Raw genomic sequence first — 24,269 nt, 5'->3', positions numbered from 1 at the left:
GCACTGACAAACACTTGAGGGGAAATTAATATGTAGACCCTGTTAATTTAAGGATGAAGTATTTAGGCAGCTATTCTGAAGTTAGAAACAAATCAAGCATTACTTACTGAAAAAAAAGAATTAGTTTGTCAAAAGAGGGGAGTCGCATGAATAGCTGCTGCCTGACTGCTACTAATGCTGGTCTCACCACAGCTTCACTCTGCTGGGATACAATGCTACTTTGCTTCTTCTCTCGCCAGAAGTAAAATGTTAGCACCGACCCCAAGATAAGAAGCAGGCCACAGCCTGTTTTGTGATCCACAATCTTATCCCTGATGATGCAAGGATCTGTAGGATTGTTGCAGCCTTTTCCCTGTAGATGCCTTGAATAGCAACCAGACCAATCAGCAACCTTAAACACAAACACACTGTCCATCCAGACACAGTCAGGAATCAATGCACTCTGCTCCTTCTCTCACCAGGAGCAGAATATAAGCACAAACTTCAAGCTGTCACCTATAAAGCAGTTATTAGTCTTTCTGGTCATCAGCAGTCTCCAGGAGATAATGTCCCTGTGCTCCTTTTCTCACCAAGAGAAAACAGAATCACTAATCCCAAGATGACTACTGAGAGGCAGAATGTGGCCTCTCCAATAACTGGTCATCTTGCAATAGATGTTTAAAGGTAAAATGAAAAAAATGTGTTAATATCCTAAACACTGCAGTGTGCACTAAGCAGTTAGATGTGAAAGGGGGTAACTTAAGTTTTAGCTGTCTAAGTGCAGAGCCACTAATTTTAAAAGAGAAAGGTAGACTGAAAGGGGATGGGCACTTTATATTCTGGTTCTATGGAATACAGTGAGATGGCCAATAAATGTAAATAGTTGAAGGGGTGATTTCACAAAATGATAATTTTGTACTTATTCACACCAGCCAGTGAAAGGAGAGGGAAGGAGATATGTGGTCAAATTAACATAAGAGGCAGGCAACTACATTGTGTTTAAGAACACAACAGCAACAGGGTGAGAGAGTGGGAAAAAATTCTGTCCGGCTCACAAGAGAGAGAGAGAGATGTGGTCTCTCCAAGTTCTGGTATTCAAATGAAAGCAGAATACAAGTAAAACACGGTGTAAAGAAAACAAATTACAGTATACAAAATACAAAAAGGCAGTAAAGTACTACAAAAAATCAAAAGCAAACTAACCTTTCCCTCACAGCAAGCTGTGGCAGAGTTTGGGTGAGCTTTTCCAGTAAAGCTCTAGATGTGCACAGACATCTTTGGTACTATCTAGAACAAACAAAGGCCTGCAGGAGTGGCTAGCTCTTTGCAGCCTTTGGAGAAAACAAAAAGGAGCAGTCCATTTCAAAAGAGACTATCTCAAAATGGATCTCTGACTATGTTATTTGTTTGTAACAAAGCTGCATTCCATAAATCAATTCACCACTCGTGTTTGAATCATAAACACATAAACAAACCCATTAGTAAGAACAACTCGGCAACGCTAAATGCAATCGTCCACAGTGTTGAAGAACCAAATCCCAAAAACATACAGAGTCACTTTTTTTTAATCCATAAAAGTAGATTTTTTTTTTGTCCTCAGTAGTCACAAAAACACATCCGGTTTCTGCGTGTATCCCTACGTTCTTCAGTATAGTCTGATAATATATCTATCACATGTAGTCTTGTACAACATTCAGAAAAAAAACTTGTGTCATCCTTAAGCAAAAATTAATAATAATAGTAAAACGTCCAAAAAAGATTATACATATAAAGCATTAATGTATACTGGTATGAAAAGACACCTAATTTAAAATATTTTAAAAATTCTTATGTTCACGCTTATACATCATTCCATTTATTCAACCTTTTTAAATAGAGTAAATTAAAAGTATCTGTTAATGATATTATGGTGACATTTAGTGGACAAACTTGAAGTACAGACCAGACTTGAATAGTGCTCCTCAATCAGTAATCCATCTCTGTTGTTTTTGAGACTGAATATTCTGCCATCTGAGTGTATATGGGTTTCTTATCCCTTTCCAGTTTGTACCAAAAAATGAAAACTTAGAATCTGGATGTTTCAAATAATGTTTAAACAGGGCATTGGTAGCATTCTTTCTTCTAATTTCACTATAATGTACCAAAATTTTAGTATTTAGCATACCTGAGGTTTTGCTTTCATAAATTGCTAAGCAACAACACATTACTAATTACAAAACATCTGTGGATGAGGGGACTGCATTACATGTAGAGGTGCCACTGAGTGCAAAGTCATCACACCTTTAATGACCTGCTGTTGATATTTAGCCCATGTCACTGGGCTATGAAGTGGTGACTGTCTTCCAGTCATATTGTAAGCTTTTTCTTCCTGTATCTTTCACATTGTTTGACATTAAATTAGGACATGGTTGGTTGGGGCACTCACCTGATGTCCTTTCTTGTGTAGGGAAGGTGGAGTCCCAAGAAGTGAAGCTTCACATAAACCAGTTGGAATGTAGGCCTATGTTTCTGACCTTCAAAGATTTGGAAGAAGAGTTGAACTCTCTGAGCCCCTCCTGTTTCATTTGAACAACCAGGATGCGTTACATGAACAGGCAGTGGCACTTGATTGCACCTCCTTTGTAAGAGTGACACTGCAAGCTTGGTAGTAGGCCATGGATCTGGACATCCGTCGTAAAACTTTTCAGTATTCAGGGTATGTGAATGTGGTATTGGATTCCATCATTCGCTGTCCATTTCTCTCTCAGAACTGCAAACTTAGGAGGACCTCTCAGCTTGCCAAAAACTGAACTGTTCACTACATCAGAAAACCTGTTCCTCTCCTCCTCCTCCTCCTTGATGCAGCAGAGCAAAAGGAAGTTGATGGTGAAGGCATTCTTAGTTTAGTGGCAGGGAGTATTTCTCTGCAACTTTCAGGTTATTTTTTATTCCATCCTGCTAGTAATATGCAGAGAATAAGGACCAAAAATAATCTTCATGTCGTTGTGTTGTTCTTAAAGGGTACTACAAGAAACTATCCCATGGTAAGCTAGGGAGGTGCTACCGTCATTGCATTGGTAACCAGTACCACCTCAGGATTTGGCTGCTCACTTAGACTGATCTACTGGAAGTCCTAGAGCTGGTTGTAGATATTCTTTGTGTTTCACTGTTGCAGTCATCACATTTGGGTTATCTGCTTGCAGTAGCCCTCAGTCGGCCTGATTAACAAAGTCTTGGGTCCTGCTTCGGTTGCTGTCTCATCTTCCATGACCTCAGGTAGTCAGGAGTATAAAGCATTTAGCTGATGCCATTACATCAGTCTTTCTTGTCGTGCGGTGCCCGAAGCAGAAGCGGTTCGCAAATGCCGGCCGGCCGACTCCTGAAATTTTTATTTTCTTGTTTTAGAACCAAAGTCTTCAATTAAGCTAAGTACCCCCTTGGGGAAACTTTTTCTTGCTCTAAACCGATGTCAGTAAAAGTCAATAATTGTATTTCTTGTGGAAAGCAAATGCCTCATAAAGATTTTCTTTCATACTGCGTTCCTTGCCTAGGCCCTGACCAAGATGTACCTCCCTGTCGGTTTTGTGCCTAATTTAAACAACAAACTGTTCGTCGTTGGTTTATTTACGCTTCTAAATATTTTGGTACTCTGTTCAGTTATCCAGATATGGTTTCAGTAAGCTACCCGACTACCGACATTCTGAAAAAACTCAAAGTTAAAGACAGAGTCAGACCTCATAGGTCCAAAGCTGCCGACGACATTTCTCCTAAGTTAGTCGCCAGTTCACCGGTACTCAGTGAGGCGCTTTTGCAGCCCCTGATACCCGCTACTTCAGATTCACAGGCCTGTACTGAGACCCATTTGGAGTCTGGTATGCCGCGAGATGCTTCTTCAACTGTGGAACCTGCGGATGTCTCTACCTTGGATGAGTCTGGATCCGCTGTGCAGGCACTGGCTTCTGAGAGCGTATTCAGGCCTACTGACTTGCATATTAAACCAATGCCATCTTCTTCTTCAAGGCCTAAAACTCGATCTATGCCTAGAAAACTGACGCCCAGATCGCATGGTTGGGCCTCTATGCCTAAAAAACAAATGATAAGAATGGCTGAAGACCTTATTACTTCAATCAGGGGAAGCCAACTTTCCCCCTCTAAGAGACCTAGGACTGACTGTGCTTATGATTCTTCTGATCAGGATTCTGAAATTTCTGTTTCCTCTGAAGACCAGGATTTAACCTTATCTACCTATGAGGATTCTGATGCAGAGGACTCTATTCCCTCTGCTTCCCCTCCAGAGGATTTCTTTTTTGGTGAAATCTTGCATACTCTTAGGGAGCATTTTCGCTGGGAAAGCCAGGATTACTCTTGACTCTAAAAAGAGGCTTAGGGATTTCTTACTCCTGCCCCAACACAGGCCTATCCCCCCTGTACTGGTCATAGTTGATGATGCCTGACTCTTTACCTCCTGCTCCCAGAAAAACCTGATAGATATTACAGGGTTCCTGACTCTCACAAGTTCCTTTTTAAAAATCCTACCTGAGACCATTTCACAGGGACCCAAGGGCATTAAGGCTACTACTGCCAAAAATCCTACCCCCTCTGATAGAGATTCCAGGGCGCTGGATAGATGGGGTAAGAAGGTATACACTTCTGCAACTTTGGCCGTTAGGGGCGTAAACTGCCAGTTTCATATGTTAAAGTGTCAGCAGCATATTAATGGATTGCTTAAACAGAAAATGATGTTGATTCCTGACTGTGCTGAAAGTAAAGATTTACAGGATTTAATGGATTCTGCTGAACAAGTTGGAAAACATACTTTGCATGTGGTTTTGATTCACTATAGGTATCTTGCAGGGCTGCTGTCACTGAGTCTGTACTTAGAAGGCATGCTTGGTTTAAGGAGCAATCTTTGCCAGATCATGTTAAAGCTAAATTGCTGGATGCTCCCTTAAACCAAGACCGCCTGTTTGGCAACAAAGAAAAAGTACTTAAAAGATGGAGGAAAAAGCTAAATCTATGCAAACTGTTAAAGATTTCCTGCAAGTACAGCCTTCCAGATTTAGTAGGCATTGGCCCTCAAAAATTGGTCCTTTCCTGCCTCTTCCAGGCCTTCTCAGTCCAAACCCAGAACCAGCAGAACACTCAGGCTTCAGTCCCAAGGTACTCACAGGCCTAACCAGTGGGGAGCTCCCACTTCCAAAGCAGGGAATGGTAAGACTCCCCCATATGGTAAACTGTCTCAATGACTTAACTTTAAATCTTCCAAGCCCTGCACAACTGACTGTTCTCGTAGGGGGAAAGATTGCCCGGCAGGCAAAAAAAACTGGGAACTCATTACCCAGGACAAATGGGTTTTAAATATAGTTTCCCAAGGAAACAGATTCCACTTTCACTCCTTACCAACCCCAAATGGTTGGCCAGATCTACCCCCAAATCAGTGGGCAGAGGCTCAAAAGCAAATTCTCGCTCTCTTATGCATCAGGGCTATCCAGCCTGTTCCAGAAGAGGAAAAGGGGCAAGGTTTCTACTCCAGACTTTTTCTGGTGCCCAGAAAAGACAACTCATGGCGTCCTATACTGGACCTCTCTATCTTGAACACAACTTCCCATATGGCTTTTCTCACGCCCGAAAAACAAGTTCATTTGACAACCTACTTCAAACTACTGGCCACAAAGACCCAGCTGTCTGCAAGGAAAATACTGCAAGCCCTGGGGTTTATGGCCTCCTGCATTCTACTAATTCCATATGCAAGACTGCATATGAGGAAACTACAGTGGTATCTAAAAAGCCTATGGTGTCAACCTTCACAGGATCTAGAATCAATGATTCCTATCATTCCTTGTCTACAGATAGAGTTCCTTTGGTGGGCAGATGCCTGTCACCAAAACAAGGGACTGCCATTCACTGTACCCCCTGCCGCCCAAACCCTAACAACAGACGCATCAGACTATGCATGGGGGGCTCACTTGGCAGGGAAGTGCATTCAGGGCAAATGAAACCCAAGTCAAATGCACCTGCAAAAAATCAAAAAGAAATGTTAGCTGTACAGAATGCTCTGACAGCCTTCAAGGACCACATCCTTCCAGGACAATTAGTGGTAAAGTTGGACAACACCACTGTTATGTGGTACATAAACAAGCAGGGGGGGGACCCACTCATGCTCTCTCTGCAGACTAGCCATGGCTCTGTGGAACACAGCCTTGAGCTACCAAGTGCACCTACAGGCTCAATTCCTGCCAGGAAAGCTAAACACACTGGCAGATAACCTAAGCAGAAATCTCATGGACCCACGCGAGTGGAAACTGGAACCAAAGATTTTCAACATGTTGAGAAACAAATGGGGGAGCCCAGATATAGACCTGTTTGCCTCCCCCCAGAACTACCTATTGGAAAAATTCTGCACAAGGACTCCCCACAAACAAGCTTGGAAAGTGGCTGCCCTGTCCTTCACCTGGAAAAACCTATCAGTTTATGCCTTTCCCCCTCTGCCTCTTCTCTCCAAGGAACTACTAAAGATCAAACAGGACAAACCAAGGACGATACTGATTGCACCAGACTGGCCACGCCAACACAGGTACCCCCTTCTATGCAGTGTCTCACTGCTGGCACCATTGCACCTGCCTCTGACCCCTGCCCTGCTGTCCCAGCAGGAAGGCCAGATTCTGCACCCACAGCTTCAAACCCTGAACCTGGCAGCTTGGCTAATTAACTAATCTCTCCATTACCATCCCTCAGTAAGCAAGTGTTGGATGTCATTCTGGAGGCAAGGAGGCCTAGTACTAGAAAATCCAATGCTGAAAAATGGAAAAGATTCTGTTCCTGGAACCAAGATCAGGGGATGGGCACAGCAACACCCAATTTACCTCAGATTCTTCAATACTTAACTGAGATGCTGCACAAGGGCCTCTCCTTTTCCTCCATCAAAATTCATGCCTCAGCAATTTCAGCTCATTACAACACAAAACCACCCTTCTTCTCTCATCCACTGCTGAAACAGTTCCTCAGAGGGGCCAAAAACTTAAGACCACCCAGGAGAGCCCCTACTCCAGCCTGGGACCTTAACTTTGTATCAGAAAAAATCACTCTACCTCCTTTTGAGCCAGCTGCAAATGCAGAGTTGAAATTCCTTTCTTTGAAAACAGCCTTCCTTTTTGCCATCACTTCAGCAAGAAGGGTGTCTGAATTACAGGCCCTCATGTCAATGGGGCCTTGCAGACAGGGTGTCCCTCAGGACCAATCCCTCCATGCCCAAGGTGGTATCCAGTGTGGCCCTCAATCAATCCATTCATCTGCCAACCTTCTTTTCTAATCCACAGAACAAAGCAGAGTGAATACTGCACTCTTTAGATGTGCACAGACAACTTAGATTTTATTTGGACAGGACTAAACCTCTCAGGAAATCTGAACAACTGCTGGTTGCATTTGCTGCAGGGGCAGTGGGGAAGGCCATTTCAAAGCAAACCATTTCTAAATGGATAGGCCATTGCATTAATTTCTGCTATAAGCACCATGGAAAACCTACCCCACAGGGGACTAGACCACATTGAACCAGGGCTGCATCTACCTCTACAGCCTTTCTCGGCGGTGTCCCTACCAGGGACATCCTAGAAGCTGCTACCTGGAGTTCTGTACATACCTTCAATAAGCATTACCATTTGCCAATTTTCTCTAAATCCAGAGCTGGCTTTGCCACTGCAGTCTTGCAGGGCCTTATAGCTGGTCCTAATGCTATCTAATTACCTCCTCCCATCCTTAGCATTGGGAATCTACCCAAATGTCATGACTGCAACAGTGAAACACGAAGAACATAGTACAGTTGTGTACACTTACCATAAAGGTAGATGTTCAAGTGTATTCACTGTTGTAGTCCTAGTTACCCACCCTCCAGCCCTCTGACTTCTATTGGCTATACCTCTATTCTTATTTACTATATTTAAAGCTTTTTGGTATATTTGCTTTTTTGTTGGAGGTGTGTAACCTTATGTATATATAATTGCTTCCCATTATGGGGGCACCTGACATCTGGGGCAAGAAAAAACTGATGTAATGGTGTTGGCTGCATGATTTATACCCCGGACTACCTGACGTCATGGAAGATGAGACAGCAACCGACGCAGGACCCAAGACTTTGTTAATCAGGCCGACTGAGGGCTATTGCAAGCAGATAGCCCAAATGTGATGACTGCAACAGTGAATACACTCGAACATCTACATTTATGGTAAGTGTACACAACTGTACTTTATCAAAATGTGCTTTCCTTTATCAAATATTCTCCACTAAGTGGAAATTGTTCTTCATCTGGTTGCACATATACCCAGCACTGCTTAAGCTGTTTAGTTTGCAAGTCATTCTGGTGCATCTCTATCATCAAATGTTTAAACTGTGTCTCAGTTTTTCTGTAGTCATGGTAAATATAGATGGCACTTCTGCTGAACAGGACATTTGGAGGGCAGAGCTCTGGTCCAGTGCTGTCTGGTTAAATGTTCCATAAGGGACTACTACAACCTTTTCCACTTTTTGAAGGCTCCTTCTCTTTCTTAGGACTTAAACTTAATTATTCAAAGTGATTGAGTGACTCTTAAGACCAATATATCTGCCCTTCCAGAATCTGTTCAGAAGCACCATTCAGCCACTCAGTGCACTGCCCTGTTATTTTCCTGGGGTACAGTAAAGTAGACATGGAGCCCTTCATATCCAGATGTGTGCTGTCAGCTCAGGCATTACATGGAGAAAGATGTATATGTATTGGAAGGAGAGACCAGAAAGTTTGTTGTGGCTGTCACTTTGGGTAAACTGGGGTTTGCAGTGCCAGAGCAAACCCTGTGCAGGTTGATTGATAACTTTATTTCCATTTGCCATGTCATCTTTCTACCCATTGAAAACTTCTTAGATTCAGTTACTTGGTTCACAGTTCGATAGATCATAATAACTTACGGTGGCATTTGCTCTTGTGCTGTTCCTCATTTCTCATAGGAGCGAGATTGTAATGCTCAAACTGTAGTGTATAATGGCTGGTCTGATCTTGCAGCCTTCCAAAGAAAGAATAAGTTTTTGTTTGCCTGCCAGTGATCACTCTTTTTCTGAGGAGCAGTAATCTTAAAGTGAGAATGATAATGTAAGGGGGTGTGAGAGATGCAGAGGGAAGCTTTCATCCCCTCTCCCACAGTTTTTTTTTATTATTGTTTTTATTTGAGCTTTGACCTTGACAAGTTTGAAGGGTACATGTTATAAGCATTTGTGTAGTCATGCTGTTAGTTACGAACAGTTGCTGCTAGGCATTTGCAGTAGATTCACTGGACACAGCTGACTCTTTTGAGTGTGTACCTTTAACTCCTAGTGGGTGTGGCCTGAGCCTTTAAAAATGAAGTTATCACCTTACATTTCTAACAAATACTCATTGACAGAGGTGAGATATCAATACAATTGTGTTTGCCATCATGTATACTTCAAGATAAAATATTCTGATACCTTGTATGTAGCATGATTTTGGAATTATTAAAGCAAGTATGAACAAGTAATATTTGACGCCTATAGGAGCAGTAGGAGGTAACTGCAGATGCACCTGGAGGCGTCACTCGGATGTAATGAGTTTTAAGCACCATTGCAATAGAGCTGTAGCTTTCTTTCAGTTACTTCTTTTAGGAATGTCTTCATTGTGAACATTTTGTAGAGTGGCATTCTGGTCACTTATTCACTTGTTCATTGAGCTTTATTGCCTGGGGAAGTTTTATTATTTTATTTTATGTTTTATTTATGTTTCTTTACTGGAGTAGGGCACTGAGCATCTCTTGACCATTTTCCGACGCAGCCTAAGTGAAGTAGCTCAGAGTTTGTACATGAAATATAAGGATTTCGAAGAGCCATAAATAATATCTATATAGTGTTAAAGAGTTTATCAAATACAATGTTCTATAGGTTATCAAAAAAGTTTGCATGTTACCAAGTGTGAAAGCAGGTTGATGGGTAATCCAGCAGATATTTGTGGTGCATAGTTTGTTTACATTTTCAAAACAAAGTTAGTAACTTTTATTATAGTTGTATATGGATATCAAGTGGTAGTGAATGAAATGGTTAGTTAGAAGTTGTGGGCAGAGAGCAATATGTATTTTTTTTTCAAAACAAGTGCATTTGAATTTGTTGTACATGGACCTTTTAAACTGGTTTCTGCTGGATCATGGGTGCTGGTGTGGAAAAAGAGTATTTAGTGTGTTGCAAGTTGGCTGTGGGCTTTTGTAGGTTGGGAATGGATTGTGAAGGGTTTTTGAGGTGTAATGAGTTTTGTCTACTACTTTTGCAGCAAGAAGTGACTATAATTTGTAGATAACAGTCATTTATAAAGTTTTATGGGGAGCCATTTGGCTTTTGATCGAGTAGGCAGTGATGCCCTGTGCAAGAAGAGTTATTAATGAAACAGCCAATTTTGTTGGCTATGGTTTGTAGAATGTAAGTTCTTTTTGGAAACAGCACCAATAGTTGGTAAGCCAGGTTCAAGTTGGGAAAGAAGGAGCCCTTTCCCACTGCTTTCATTGTTGAAGAGCTCAGATAGGGTGAGACTTTGTTGGGATAGAAGAGAAACAAGTTAATTTTGTTTCTCATTTTTTCATAGTGTAAGGGAAAATTGAGAGTTTGGTTTAATTAAAATACTAAGATATTTGAACGAGGGTGTGGATTCTATTCTGGTGTTACTTAGGTCCAATATACTTATTTGAGGAATGCAGAAGTTTTTGGGATGCTCCAAAAAGCATGTTTTTCCCCCAGGGGTTATGTAGTTATTTGTGATTTATGAGCCACTGCTGGAGTTTGTAAAGGCCTGATTGGAGAAGTGATTGGATAACAGTGAGGCAGGGACGGGTCTGTAAACAACCATGTCTTCAGCATGTAGGATCAAAGATATATAGCAGAAGTGTCATGGTAATTTTTTAAAGATGTAGAATAGTAGTGGGTCAACAGTGGAGCCTTGTGACATTCTTGTATGAAGAAAAGCATTGTGTAAGATTGATGTCTGTTTTTATTTTGTCGAACATGTGTGTAAGGAAGTCTTTGAACAGTGGGATATTATCTGAGCTGATGCCTATTTCTAAAAGTTTATCAATTAAGTGGGAGTTGTTGAGATTTGGTCAGATGCCTTGGGTAGGGTCCTTGAAGAGAGCTCCTAAGAGGTTGCCTTTGTCTGTGTTGAGAAGTATGTCTTCTTATAGTCCATAGGGCTGTCAATACTTTGCCCTGGCCAAAAACCATGTTGCTCAAATGAGAGTAGGTACTTTTGTCAAGTGAGCATATGATGTTTTTTCTAGAATTTTTCCTTGGGTGGTGGGTAGGAATAAAATGGGGATTTTTTTTTATTAGTGCAGATTTACAAATGTTTGGCATTACAGTTTGCATAAATAAAGGTAATTTATGTGAGTGGAAGCCTTAAATCGTCCTTGTAGTAATGGTTAAAACGGATGAATATTATTTGATGTGGGTGGTGTGTGTGTTGAGGGAATGTTGTCTACATGTGATGATATTTGTTTTGTGGCTATCCATTTAAAGTAGGATGGACCTTCTAAGGATAATGGTGGTTGGGGAAGGTTGCTAATTTGAGGAAGAGAGATGCATTCTTTGTGAGAGTCTGAGCAGGAGATTTAGTTTGCCCACATTAAATTAATTTAGAGGAAGTTGTAATCTCATGGAGAGGACTGTCCTGTGAGTAAGTTAACTTTTTTCCCAGAAGTCTTTTGGTTTTCTTTGTAGAGATGTTCATTTGTGTTTGTGATGAGGTTTTCTGCCTACGCATGGCTTGTTTGGCTAGACTGCATATGGAAGTGTAGGTAGAGTAGTTTTCTGTGGAGGAATTCCAGGAGTCTTCTAACATATTGCCTCTAAAAGATTCTACTGTCCGAGTCCATGGGTTTTTGTCTTCCCACAGAGGGTTACTTTTCACTGCATGGGAATCTTATCAGCAATTATCCACTGCAGAACCTTGTCTGAATCTGATGTAACATATATTTACTCACTCACGCATGTCACTTTTTTTTTTTAAACAATTAGTGTTTATGTCAACATTGTATGCTGCGATGGTACAGCGGTAGTGTTGTTGCCTCACAGCAAGAGGTTCTCCTGTTCGATTCTTGGCTGGAGTGCCTTCTGTGTGGATTCTGCATGTCCTCCCCGTGGTCGAGTGGCGTTTGAAAGACATGCGTGCATGGGCGTGCCTTCGTTGATGGTTGGGCATCGGGCTGGCACCTCAGCGCCATAAAAATCTACTGCCAATAATTAGCAGACCGGAGTTCCACTGTGGCGACCCCTAACCAGGAAAAGCCAAAAGAAGAAGTATTTATGTCAACATTACATAAATTCAATTCCTGCCTTTGTTTAAACTTCACTCCTCCTCCTCCTACTGAACATTATTCTGCTTGTTTTGTTCACACAGATTCCATTTAGTTTTGTATAATTTGCTCCTTCCCTTTTTTTAGAGAACCCACCTACCTTGAGTTTCCTAATGGTTCCATTGAGCTGTTTGAATGATGTGCTTAAGTGTGTTCCTAAGGTAGATAGAAATTACTTTAAATCAATTTTTAGTCTCACTCTTTCTCTTATTTAATTTATGTATATAGGTATCCCACCATAGAGATTTGTTTTTGGAATGGACAGGGATTGCCTTATCGAAACTATTTAAGTGAGGATAGAATCTTGTTTAAGGTAATTTGGACATCCAGGAGTTCAAATTTTGTGTCTGAAGGAAATGGTGATGAGGTAATGGTATCTTTGGCAAAAACTGATACTCCCCCCTCCCCAACTGCCAGTAGGTCTGAAGACATGATGGACATTAAATCCAGGAACAGAGCAAGTGCTATTGTTTTGAAACCTTGTCTCTGTAACTGCATATATATGAATGTATTCAAGTTGCAAGAGAGCTTTAAGTTTTGGCATTATTTTTTTGTTTAGAGTCCTGGCAATGAATAGAGCAGTTTAATATGTTCCATATTAGAATTTACTAGATTTGAATAGCCACCAGATGGACTTGGACTAAAAAAAGGCACTATGGGGTCAAGTAAAGCTTTAGCTAAATGCAAATGCCTTGGCAGGAAAGGTGTAGACCATCCTTGGCAAAGCATGAAGGCCTGCCAACCATATTGTCCCAAGTTGGCACGTACTGGATTTCCCTTTAATGACATCAGCTATGTAAACAAGTGTTATCTAGTCTTTAAATCTCAGCATCATTGTGGGTAATGGCAAATTACCACTCAGGACAAGTGACTTTCTTGTCTCTCTTTGGATGGATTGCCTAAGGTCATTCCCCACACTGGGCACTATCAGCTTATAATCTTATTTGTCAGGATGTAAGGTCCTAGAGTGTATCTTCAGAAAAACAGCTGTCAGTCTCCTGTTATCTAGGTTGGTGTTTGTATGTCTGATAGCAGAGTCTCATATTATTAAAACATCATGGTGAGTGTATGCAGTCTCAGTGGACCTTAAGAGCCTAGAGTCTGCACCTTATGACTTTTAGGCATGTGTATTCACTGTGGTTGTGCAGAGTGAAACTGAGTGTGTTGCTGTGTGAAGTGATGGCTGAAGTTTCCTAGTCTTAGGCTGGGAAAGCTTCAGCAGTGTTCTCTTAATAACCTCAGCATAAATTTGTTTAGCGGAGGTGCTTTGTGCTGTATCTGTGTATGTATGTGTTGTGTTTATTGAATGTGTTTGAGGTGAGAAGGTGGTCTACAAGTTCAGTTAATAACTACACTTACCACATTTTGAATCACTGTTAGCTAGCAATTAAGGTTTGTCAGTAAGCATGAAGCATTTGCAACACTGCCTCAAAATACCTAGTGCTATCAGGTGGGCTGCAGAAGGAGTAAAAGCTGCCTTAAGATTCTTAGCAAATGTGCGACCTGCACATGGGTACCCTGATTGGAGAGCAGGATGTTAATCTACAGGTAATGCCTGCTGAAAAAGAGTCCAATGCTTCACAGCAACATGTCAAGCTTCCTTGAAGCTCGAACTGAAAGTAACCTAATGTCCACTGTTATTTTACACTCCCTAAACAGCAATTTTGCTGTTTAGTGAGTGTGAAATAAAAGAAAGAAAATGTAAGGAAAGTGTGAATTTGTCTGTGTGCGCTTGTATGAGAGTAAGAGCAAGATAGAGCGAGACTTTATTTTATACTTGCTAAGTCACACTTTTGTTGTTTAGTGAGTGTAAAAGTAAATGAAACCTAAGAAAGTGTTTGTGTGTATGTTTCTGTCTATGTGTGTGTGTGTGCGCGCGCGCGCGCATGAAAGCAGAAGTGTGTGGGGTGGGGGTGTGTGTGAGTTTGAAGAGTAAACACACTTTCTTTAAATTTTTTTTTTTTTACTCTTCACTCTGTCTCTCACTCACACACACTTCTGCTTTCATGTGTGCAAGTGTTCACACATGCAGACAGAAACAGATACATACACATACACACACACACACACACACACACACACACACACACACACACACACACACACACACACACACACACACACACACACACACACAGTTTCATTTACTTTTACAGTCACCAAACAGCAAAAGCGCTCCTTAGTGAGTGTAAAATAACCTCTCAATCAATCACAGTCTCATACACGCATACACACACAGACATAAGCACTTTCTTTAAATTTTTTTTTTTTTTTTTTTTAACTCTTCACTATCTCTCACACTCGCACACTTCCGCTTTCATGCATGCAAGCAGACACACGCATGCAGACAGAAACACACACACACACACACACACACACCTTATGTTTCATTTACTTTTACTTTTACTAAACAACATTGCTTAGCGAGTGTAAAATAGTCTTGATCAATCTCGCTCTCACTCATACACGCATAAACTCACATACACAGACATAAAAAAGAAAATTTAAAGAAAGTGTGTGTCTGTGTGCGTGAGTGTATGCGTGCATGACAGCGAGAGCGAGATCGACTGAGACTTTATTTTACACTTGCTAAGCAGAGCTTTTGCTGCTCAGTGGGTGTAAAAGTAAATGAAACATAGAAAAATATGTGTGCGTGTGTTTGCGTACATGAAAGCAGAAGTGTATTTGTGACTGTGAGAGAGAGCGTGAAGAGTGAGAGTGAACAAGCACTGGCAGCAGCAGCAGTTGAGGTTGCCTACCTCTCAACCTGTTAGCTCAAAATATAGTCATAAAGCCTAACAAAGGCTTGAAATAGGGACACATTTTAAATATTGCACTTCTAAAATAGTAAAGTTTCTGTAATGATAGGGTTTGTGTGAGGATCCATTTTCTGAAGCACAAATGTGTGTGTGTGTGTGTGTGTGTGTGTGTGTGTGTGTGTGTGTGTGTGTGTGTGTGTGTGTGAGAGAGAGAGAGAGAGCGAGTGAGATCGAGTGACGACTTGGCAACAGCAATAAAGAGGTTTGCATATCTCGACTTCTTAGCAAAAAAAAAATCTAGATAAAGCGTAAAATAAATGGGAACAAAGGCTGAAAACTAGGAACAGATTTTAAATATTGCTATTATAAAATTAAAAATTGCTTAAATAACAGGATTTGCATTTGCATGATTTTTCTGAGGGAAATAACGTATGAAACTCAAATGTATGTCATTATTTAGTAACTTCAGTCCCCAGTGACTAGCAGCAAACCACACATTTCACATTTTCCACACATTCCTCCAACACCATGTACAAACACTACAGCAAGCATGAAACATTAGGCAGAGGAATTTTACATCAAAATATGTAAAAATATATAATAATAAAAAAAAAGTAAGTAAGAAAACTTATAGACAACCCATTCTCTAAGCACAATAATGCCCAACAGGCTATGTGTTACTGTGTAAATAACACCCATCCATTGGTGCGGAAGAGGGCCTCATAACAGCCCAGGGCAGGTGTTATTTACACAGTAACACACATGGGCATTATTGCTTGCATAATGACCATTGCAGATGACAACAAATCATTGGTATTAGCTAATAACTTAACTCTTAGTTTAAGAAAGAGGGGGATAATGGATTGGACTAGAAAAATGTAATAATATGGGGTATGACTAAGTGGTACATGTAGTATCAGGCTTTTTATTGAAATGTCAGGGCTATCGTTGCCAAGTCCTGATAAGCAAAACAAACAAAAAAAAAACACTGAAAATACAGGAGAAGATCGAATATTGAATATTTTTCTTTTCCTTTAAATTATTTCTTTTTAGGTGGGGCAGGCCCTACCCTGCACTCTCTGATGTGTCCCACATACCAGCTACAGCATCGACATACCTTGCAGAAAAGTAAATATTTTGAGAAATGACAAGCTCAGACTTAGTGCATGTAAGTCAGGATTTTTGACCATTCACTCTCCACATTACAGGACTTTGCAGTCCAAGGCCTGGCATTTCAAATGGTTACTGTAAATACCAAAATAAAAAATGTAAAATTGATAGAAATATGTAGGAGCAAGCAGGTAATTGATACATGTCAGTTTTAAACAAAGCAGCTTTAACCCAGCAAGCTTATTTGTTTTCTACTCCACTAGCAGTAATGCTCAATAGCCTAATCCAATTGGTCTGGGTGTAGCAACTGTTAGTTTAAATAAATAATTCCAAGTACATTAACTGTAAAGTAAGCATAAAAATATATATGTATATCATTTGGGTGATCCACTACTGCTTAGTTCATTTTCTGTCAGAGCAGTAGTTTTGGATGCAGTAAGAGTGCAGAAATGCAACATTAGTGATCAGAAAGTGCAGTCAGCAACTGAGATGAGTTAGGTTGGTTTCTGTTTACCATTATAAGTAACTGTCAGCACTGCTGTATTGTCTAAGATGTCAGTAGTGAGCAACAGTACCAGAGCAACAAAGTGCAATATCGCTTGAACTTGATAATTGCAGTCAGCAGAACATAGCTAAATTCAGCAAGGTATCCAGAGGTCTAATCAGTAAGTTAATAAGTTAAAAGAGAGACAGTAATTTCACATATATTATAAAGCAGGAGTAAAAATAATCTTAGTGCAACTAACTTCAGCCAGAGAAGGAGGCGTGATGCATCTTGGCAATCACCAACAAGAAATATATCTACTGTCAATACAGGAGTTTTGAAATTGTAAGATTTGTGCCCAACTGCAGCTACCGGTACAGAAAGTCCCAGAGGATCACTATTCCAGAGGGCTTTCTTACACATAAGTGGTATGATAAATATTTACATTCTCTTTTCACATGGTATATAACACTCTCCCTAGAGATTTAGCTCAGTAGGTTATGCTGCTTTTGTAAGTAGGCATTCTTTTCAAACTGAAATATTATTTCAAAATATATTTATGAAAGCATTAACGGATCTTATTTTTTAAATGTATGGTAACTTAAGGTGGCATAATGTACACCTTGCTGCAGGAACTACTTGCAAATGACTTTAGGAGAAAAACACAACTTGTAAGAAAATACGTAGATATTTTTTAACACACTTTGTTGTATTTGTTGGCATTTGTTGTCTGCAGAGATCTGCTTGTCATTTTTTGTCTAAAAGTTTTAGGTTTGGCATGTCAAAATAAATATTTTCTGAAGTTTCTACCTAATCCTGTAAAAGATTGCTATGCAGTATGGCTGAAAGAGATTTTCTCTTGTTTATTCCAGAATGAGTACTGCAAATGAGCCACCCATAGCAGTGGTCACATCCCGCTGCAGCGAGGTATATTTCTGGGGAGGTGGCAAAGCAACACCGCAGAAACTAGACATTTTTAAAGGAGGATGTAGTGGCCAGCAGGTCTGCGCTGGAAATACCCACTTTGCTGTTGTAACAGTGGAGAAGGATCTCTACACTTGGGCCGTAAGTGAAAAACTTTAATGGGATTAAGAAAGCCACTGAAATGCATCACTACTAAATATTGTAGTAGCTGGTTATTTATTCAGTATGTTCTTGATCAGTGCAAGTTTGTTGAGCATCAAAGAGAAGTGTAAAAGAAGACTCAAGAAAAAAATCAAAAGCAGCAAAGTTTGAAACATTATAATGAAGCACAGAACAGCCGGCAGTCCTAGGAGTAAAAGCACCGTAGTGCAAATGAAGATCCAATAAATAAACAAAAAGTCCAACTACAGAGCTACCACAGTACACGTTTCTCTAGGCAGAACTAAAGAAATAAAATCTAAAAATATGATGTGGCCCATGTGTAGGAAAAACCAATAGAGTATTACGCGACAGAATTAGGGAACATCTGTATAATATAAAGAAAAATCTCATCAATAATGCACTTTCTAAACATGTTAGTGACCAAGGGCCACTTCATACATGTCCTTCATGGATGCATCTGCAGTCATAACAAGTGGGTTGTCCTGTCGTCAGGCAGCCCTTCAGTCGGCCGGATTCCAAAGTCCGGGTCCGGCTTCGGCTGATGTCGCACTTCACCCGACGTCATCTCTGTTGGTCCTCTGGTATAAAAGCATCAGCCGACGCCATTTTCCTCAGTCTTTCTTGCCGCGTGGCGCCCGAAGCAGAAGCTGTTTGCAAGTGCCAGTCGGTCGGATCCAGAGATTACTTCTACCGAATACTACTTCGAAGACTTCTAAAGCTAAGTACCCCGTTGGGGACTCTTTCTTGCCTCAGCCGATGTCAGAAAAAGTTAATAATTGTTTAACCTGTGGGAAACAAATACCTCATAAAGATTTCCACTCTTATTGTCTGCCTTGTTTAGGCCCAGCCCACGACGTAGCAGCCTGTTCGGCCTGTGCTTCCTTCAACCGACGAACGCTTAGGCGTCGGTCGGAGTTTGCTGAACAGTTTTTCGGTTCTGATTTTGCGTACATTATGCCGTCGGATCCTCCGACTACCCAATCTGCCAAAAAACGCAAAGATAAAGACCGACACTCGCGGTCCGCGGTTTCGGCTGAGACCATGGTTAAGCAAACCGCGAGTGTCTCGGTTTTGGCCGAAACCGAGAAAACTGATCAAAGTACAGCTGAATCTATCTCTACAACTGAGGTTCCTGCTACCATTCTTGAATCGGCCTCTGAAATTACACCCACTACGGTGGTTGCCACTGACTTATCAGACACCATTCCCTTGGATGTCTCTACCCCAGCACGTGATGCTGCTAGGCCTCCAGCAGCCATGTCCATTAAGGCCTTCGCCAGGGCTAAAGCAGCCAAGACTACTAAACCAGTGCCTGTTAAACCCCCTTCAACCAGGCCCTCCTCTAGTTCTCAAATGCTTACTCTGGCAGAAGATTTAATTTCATTAATTAGAGGATCTCAATCTCACCCAGACAGGGCCTCTCAGCCCCCAGAGAAGAGACCTAGGGCAGAGCCCCCTGAGCCAGTGTCATCTGATGATTCAGCCGATGAATCAGACATATCTGACCAGCCAGAGGCTCCTTTCTCTAATTTTGAAGACTCTGATGCTGAAGAATCCATTCCAGCTGCTTCCCCACCAGAAGAATTTTCCTTTGGGAAACCTTACATGCCATGCGAGAGCAGTTCCAATGGCAGCAACAGGATTTTTCAGACTCCAGAAAAGACTTAGGACTTTTCTGCACCTTCCACAACACAGGCCCTTAGCTATACCTCCTGTTCTCTCTGTGGTGGATGATGCTTTCAATGATGTCTGCTCCGCTCCAGATTCTTTACCTCCAGCCCCTGCCAAACCAGACAGATTTTACAGGGTGCCAGACACTCATCACCACCTTTACAAGGCCCCTCTTGCAGACACCGAAACTATATCCCAGGGACCCAAGTCAGTAGCCGACCATAGCTAAAAACCCTATTCCTTCTGAAAGGGAAGCAAGGTCATTAGACAGATGGGGCAAAAAGGTCTACACTTCAGCTACTCTCTCAGCTAGAGCTTTAAACTGTCAGTTTCACATGATACAATACCAAGAGTTTATGCTTGATCAGTTAACTAAAAAGCTAACCACTGATGAATCTCTTGATAAGAAATATGTATTAGAAATGGTAAGTAACATACAACAGGTTAGTAACCATTCCTTAAAATGTGGCTATGATGCACTGGAGGCTTCATTTAGATCAGCCATGACTGGCACAGTGATAAGAAGGCATGCATGGCTAAAAGAGCAAGCTTTACCGGATCATGTTAAAGCAAAGTTACTAGATGCTCCTATGGATAAGACAAGTTTGTTTGGTACACCTGCCCAGCAGGTTATGAAGAAAATGGAAGAAAAGGCAAAATCCGCTCAAACGGTTAAAGATTTCTTGCAGGTTCAACCCCAAGGTTTAGCAGGAACTGGCCTGCCAAAATTGGTCCTTTCCTGACTCCACAAGATCTCAAAGGGGCAGAAACAGACGTTCCAGAGGCAGAAACCAATCCAGAGGAGGTGCCTACAGAGGACGACAGTGGCAAGGTAACAACAGAGGCACAGACACAACCACTGCCACTACATCAACACAACCACAGTGACTTAATCCTAAATCCGCCTACCAGGGAACAAATAGCAGCTCCTCTAGGCAGAAAGTTAACCTTATTTTCAAAAAACTGGCACTATATTACAAAAGACAAGTGGATTTTACAAACCATAGATCAAGGATACCGGTTCCACTTCCACACTTTGCCAATCAAAAGAGGAATGCCAAATCTACCTCCAAATCAAAAAACAGAGGCTCTACAACAGATAATGCAGTTAGCAAACATGAGAGCTGTGGAAAAGTGCCAACTGCAGAGCAAGGAAAGGGTTCTACTCAAGACTATTCCTAGTTCCAAGAAAGGAAAAAAGTTGGAGACCAATTCTCGACCTGTCCGCCTTAAATACATACATCATTGTCCCAAAATTCAAAATGCTGACCCTACAGCAACTTCTTCCCATGCTGGGCAAGGAGTGTTGGCTGGTAACTCTAGATCTCAAGGAGGCATACCTGCACGTCCCCATTCGACCAATCTGCAGAAGATACCTCAGATTTCTTGCAGGATCAGAGCACTATCAATTCTCAGCATTGCCCTTTGGCTTATCTACTGCCCAGAGTATTCACAAAATGCCTGGCATCAGTAATTGCCCATTGCAGACTACAGGGAATACAAATTTACCCATACCTGGACGACTGCCTGCTACAAGGGGACAACAAAAGCAAGCTGACAACAGATTTACAAAGGGTCATTTACTTGCTACAAGCACTGGGATACACAGTCAATCTACAAAAGTCAAGGCTGATACCATCCCAAACAAGGACATTCTTGGGCTGAATTGGACACAGTAAAACAAATGGCATTCCTAACTGCAGAAAAACAAAAGAACTCCCTCTTTACTTCTTGGCACTAACAAAGCTGAACAAGTTAACAGCAAGAAAAGTACTGCAGGCCTTGGGCTTCATGGCATCATGCATAATCCTGGTCCCATTTGCCAGACTACATATGAGAAAACTACAGTGGTACCTAAAGAATTTATGGTCCCAACACAGTCACAGCCTAGAAACAGAAATCCCTCTAATTCCATGCTTAAAACAGGAGTTCCTATGGTGGGCTCAGGCATGCCAGACAAACCCAGGCCTACCCTTTCGCAGATGTCAAGCAAGCCAGACCATCACAACAGACGCTTCAGACCTAGGATGGGGGGCCCACATGCTGGACAAATGCGTGCAAGGATTGTGGACACAGGATCAACTTCACCTGCACATCAACCTAAAAGAAATGCTGGCAGTAAAACTGGCAATCCAAAGGTTCAGACCATTTCTCAAAGAGGGCCAGTTGATGATAAGGACAGACAACACCACAGTCATGTGGTACATCAACAAGCAGGGAGGCACTCATTCATATCCCCTATGCAGAATGACTTTGGAGCTGTGGAACCTGGCACTCAGCTACAACATCCAGTTACAGGCAATTTTTGTACCGGGAAAAGAAAACATTCTAGCAGACATATTAAGCAGAACTACATCGGATGCCCACGAATGGAAACTGCACCCGGACATTTTCAAGACCATCTCAAAGAAATGGGGAATGCCTCAGATAGATCTATTTGCATCACCTCTCAATCACCAGCTCAAAAAATTCTGCACAAGGACATTACACCCACTGGCATGGAAAGTGGATTCGCTCTCCTTCAGCTGGAAAGGCCTGACAGCATATGCATTCCCACCTCTTCCCTTGATACACAAAGTATTACTAAAAATCAAGGAAGAACGCCCAAGGATAATCCTGATAGCTCCAAACTGGCCAAGACAACACTGGTACCCACTGCTGAGGAGCATGTCTCAGAACAATATGTGGCCAATACCCCTGATGCCTTTGATGCTAACTCAGAACAACTACAGCATCATACATCCAAACCTAAAAACGTTGCAACTGACTGCATGGAACATCACATAGCAACAGCCAACCCAGAACTTTCACAAAGAGTTAAAGACATTATTCTGGAAGCACGCAGACCTTCAACAAGAAGGAACTATGCTGGAAAATGGAAAAGGTTTGTCATTTGGAGTACTGAAAGAGGAAAAGATGTGTCAAACATAGATATGCCTAACATTCTAGAGTATCTGGCCGAACTTCTTCATTCAGGCTTGTCCTACTCATCCATCAAGATACATGCATCAGCTATTTCAGCAGAATACAGCTTTGATCCACCTGTTTTTTCGCACCCTTTGCTCAGGCAGTTCCTCAGAGGAATCAAGAATGTAAAACCTCCAAGGAAACCACCTTTGCCAGCTTGGGACTTAAACTTTGTGCTAGAAAAGTTGACACTATCACCCTTTGAACCAGCAGCAACAGCAGACCTACAGCACCTGTCATGGAAAACTGCTTTCCTACTGGCAATTACTTCAGCAAGGAGGGTTTCAGAGCTACAGGCCTTAATGGCAGTGCAACCCTTCCTAATCTTCCACCAAGATAGAGTGTCCATGAGGACTAATCCTACATTTATGCCTAAGGTGGTATCCAGAGTGTCTTTAAACCAGGCAATCCACCTACCTACCTTCTTTCCCAACCCACAAAACAGAGGGGAAAGAATACTGCATACCTTGGATGTGCATAGACAGCTACGCTACTACTTGGACAGAACAAAACAGCAGAAAGACTGACCAACTTTTGTAGCCTATGCAACAGGAAGGGAAGGAAAAGCTATTTCCAAACAGACAATCTCCAAATGGATAGGAAATTGCATACGATTCTGTTACTCCTTCCATGGAAAACCAATTCCACAGAACATAAGACCTCATTCTACAAGGGCAACAGCCACTACCACAGCCTTCTTACGAGGAGTGGCAACCAAAGACATTATTGAGGCGGCTACTTGGACCTCCGTGCATACATTTGCCAAGCATTATAACTTACCTCTATATTCCAGATCCCGAGCAGGGTTTGCCACTGCTGTACTGCAAGGGATCCTAAACACACCATAATCTAGTTTTATCCTCCTCCCTAGTTGGCTATGGTATTCTACCCACTTGTTATGACTGCAGATGCATCCATGAAGGACATAGTACAGTTTTGTACCTACCATAAATGTAGATGTCCGAACTGGATAGCATCTGCAGTCAGGATTACCCTCCCTCCTTCCCCTCTGTGGTACTCCTAGGGTATTTTACCCTCCTAATAGCTAGCTGATGGGGGGGAGTCTTTTATGGTGTATTTGTTTGTATATATGTACATACATGCTTATTTTTGTGTTTACCTCTATCTTTTTGGAAACATTGGCATCTATCCAAATTTTAGCCTCCAAGAGGGCTACTGGCATCTGGGGCAAGAAACACTGAGGAAAATGGCGTCGGCTGATGCTTTTATACCCGAGGACCAACAGAGATGACGTCGGGTGAAGTGCGACATCAGCCGAAGCCGGACCCGGACTTTGAAATCCGGCCGACTGAAGGGCTGCCTGACGACAGGACAACCCACTTGTTATGACTGCAGATGCTATCCAGTTCGGACATCTACATTTATGGTAGGTACAAAACTGTACTTTTTAGATTTAGGGTTATTGAGGCAATAGGAATGAGTATAAGGGAAGGTGATGTGAGGACATACACTGAATACAGGGAAACCCGTTGGATTATTACTTTGAAAGCCGATAGGGGTAGGGGTTTAAATGAGAGGGCATCTATTAAGCCCGTCTTAAAAAGAAGGAGGCTGCAAAAATGATCTTTAGTCGATGTTTTATCATGATTTTAGTATAAGATGTGTGCATTTAAGCATGGATTATATATTGCACTTAATCTTTCAGTATTTGTATTGTCCTTGTTTGTATTCATTAATCAAGAATGTTCAGATTTTTAATTTATAGGTGTATGTCAGTAATATTTCTTTAAGAACATCTGATTAGTTGATTAGCTTCAATTGTGTTATCTGGCTGTATATATATTATCTGTGGTTTTAATGCTGTTACAAGGTCTGAAGAAGCTCCCAAGTGAAAGCGCTTACCT

The 24,269-nt window shown here is 41.6% G+C and overlaps 1 protein-coding gene across 1 annotated transcript in view; it reads left to right on the top strand.

Annotated features, from left to right (window-relative positions):
- NEK9 (NIMA related kinase 9) overlaps positions 1-24,269 on the top strand; it is a 1,697,515-nt gene that overhangs the window by 590,237 nt on the left and 1,083,009 nt on the right. The window contains exon 10 of the mRNA XM_044073912.1: positions 17,553-17,745. Coding sequence (XP_043929847.1) covers positions 17,553-17,745 — 193 coding nt within the window. The remainder of the gene's footprint in view (positions 1-17,552; positions 17,746-24,269) is intronic.

Source organism: Protopterus annectens, chromosome 6.part0 (genome assembly GCF_019279795.1).
Source record: "Protopterus annectens isolate FY-2018-M chromosome 6.part0, PAN1.0, whole genome shotgun sequence".
Taxonomy (NCBI): Eukaryota; Metazoa; Chordata; order Ceratodontiformes; family Protopteridae; genus Protopterus; species Protopterus annectens.
Note: the sequence above shows the minus strand (reverse complement) of the source record. Positions and strands in the feature narration are given on the sequence as shown.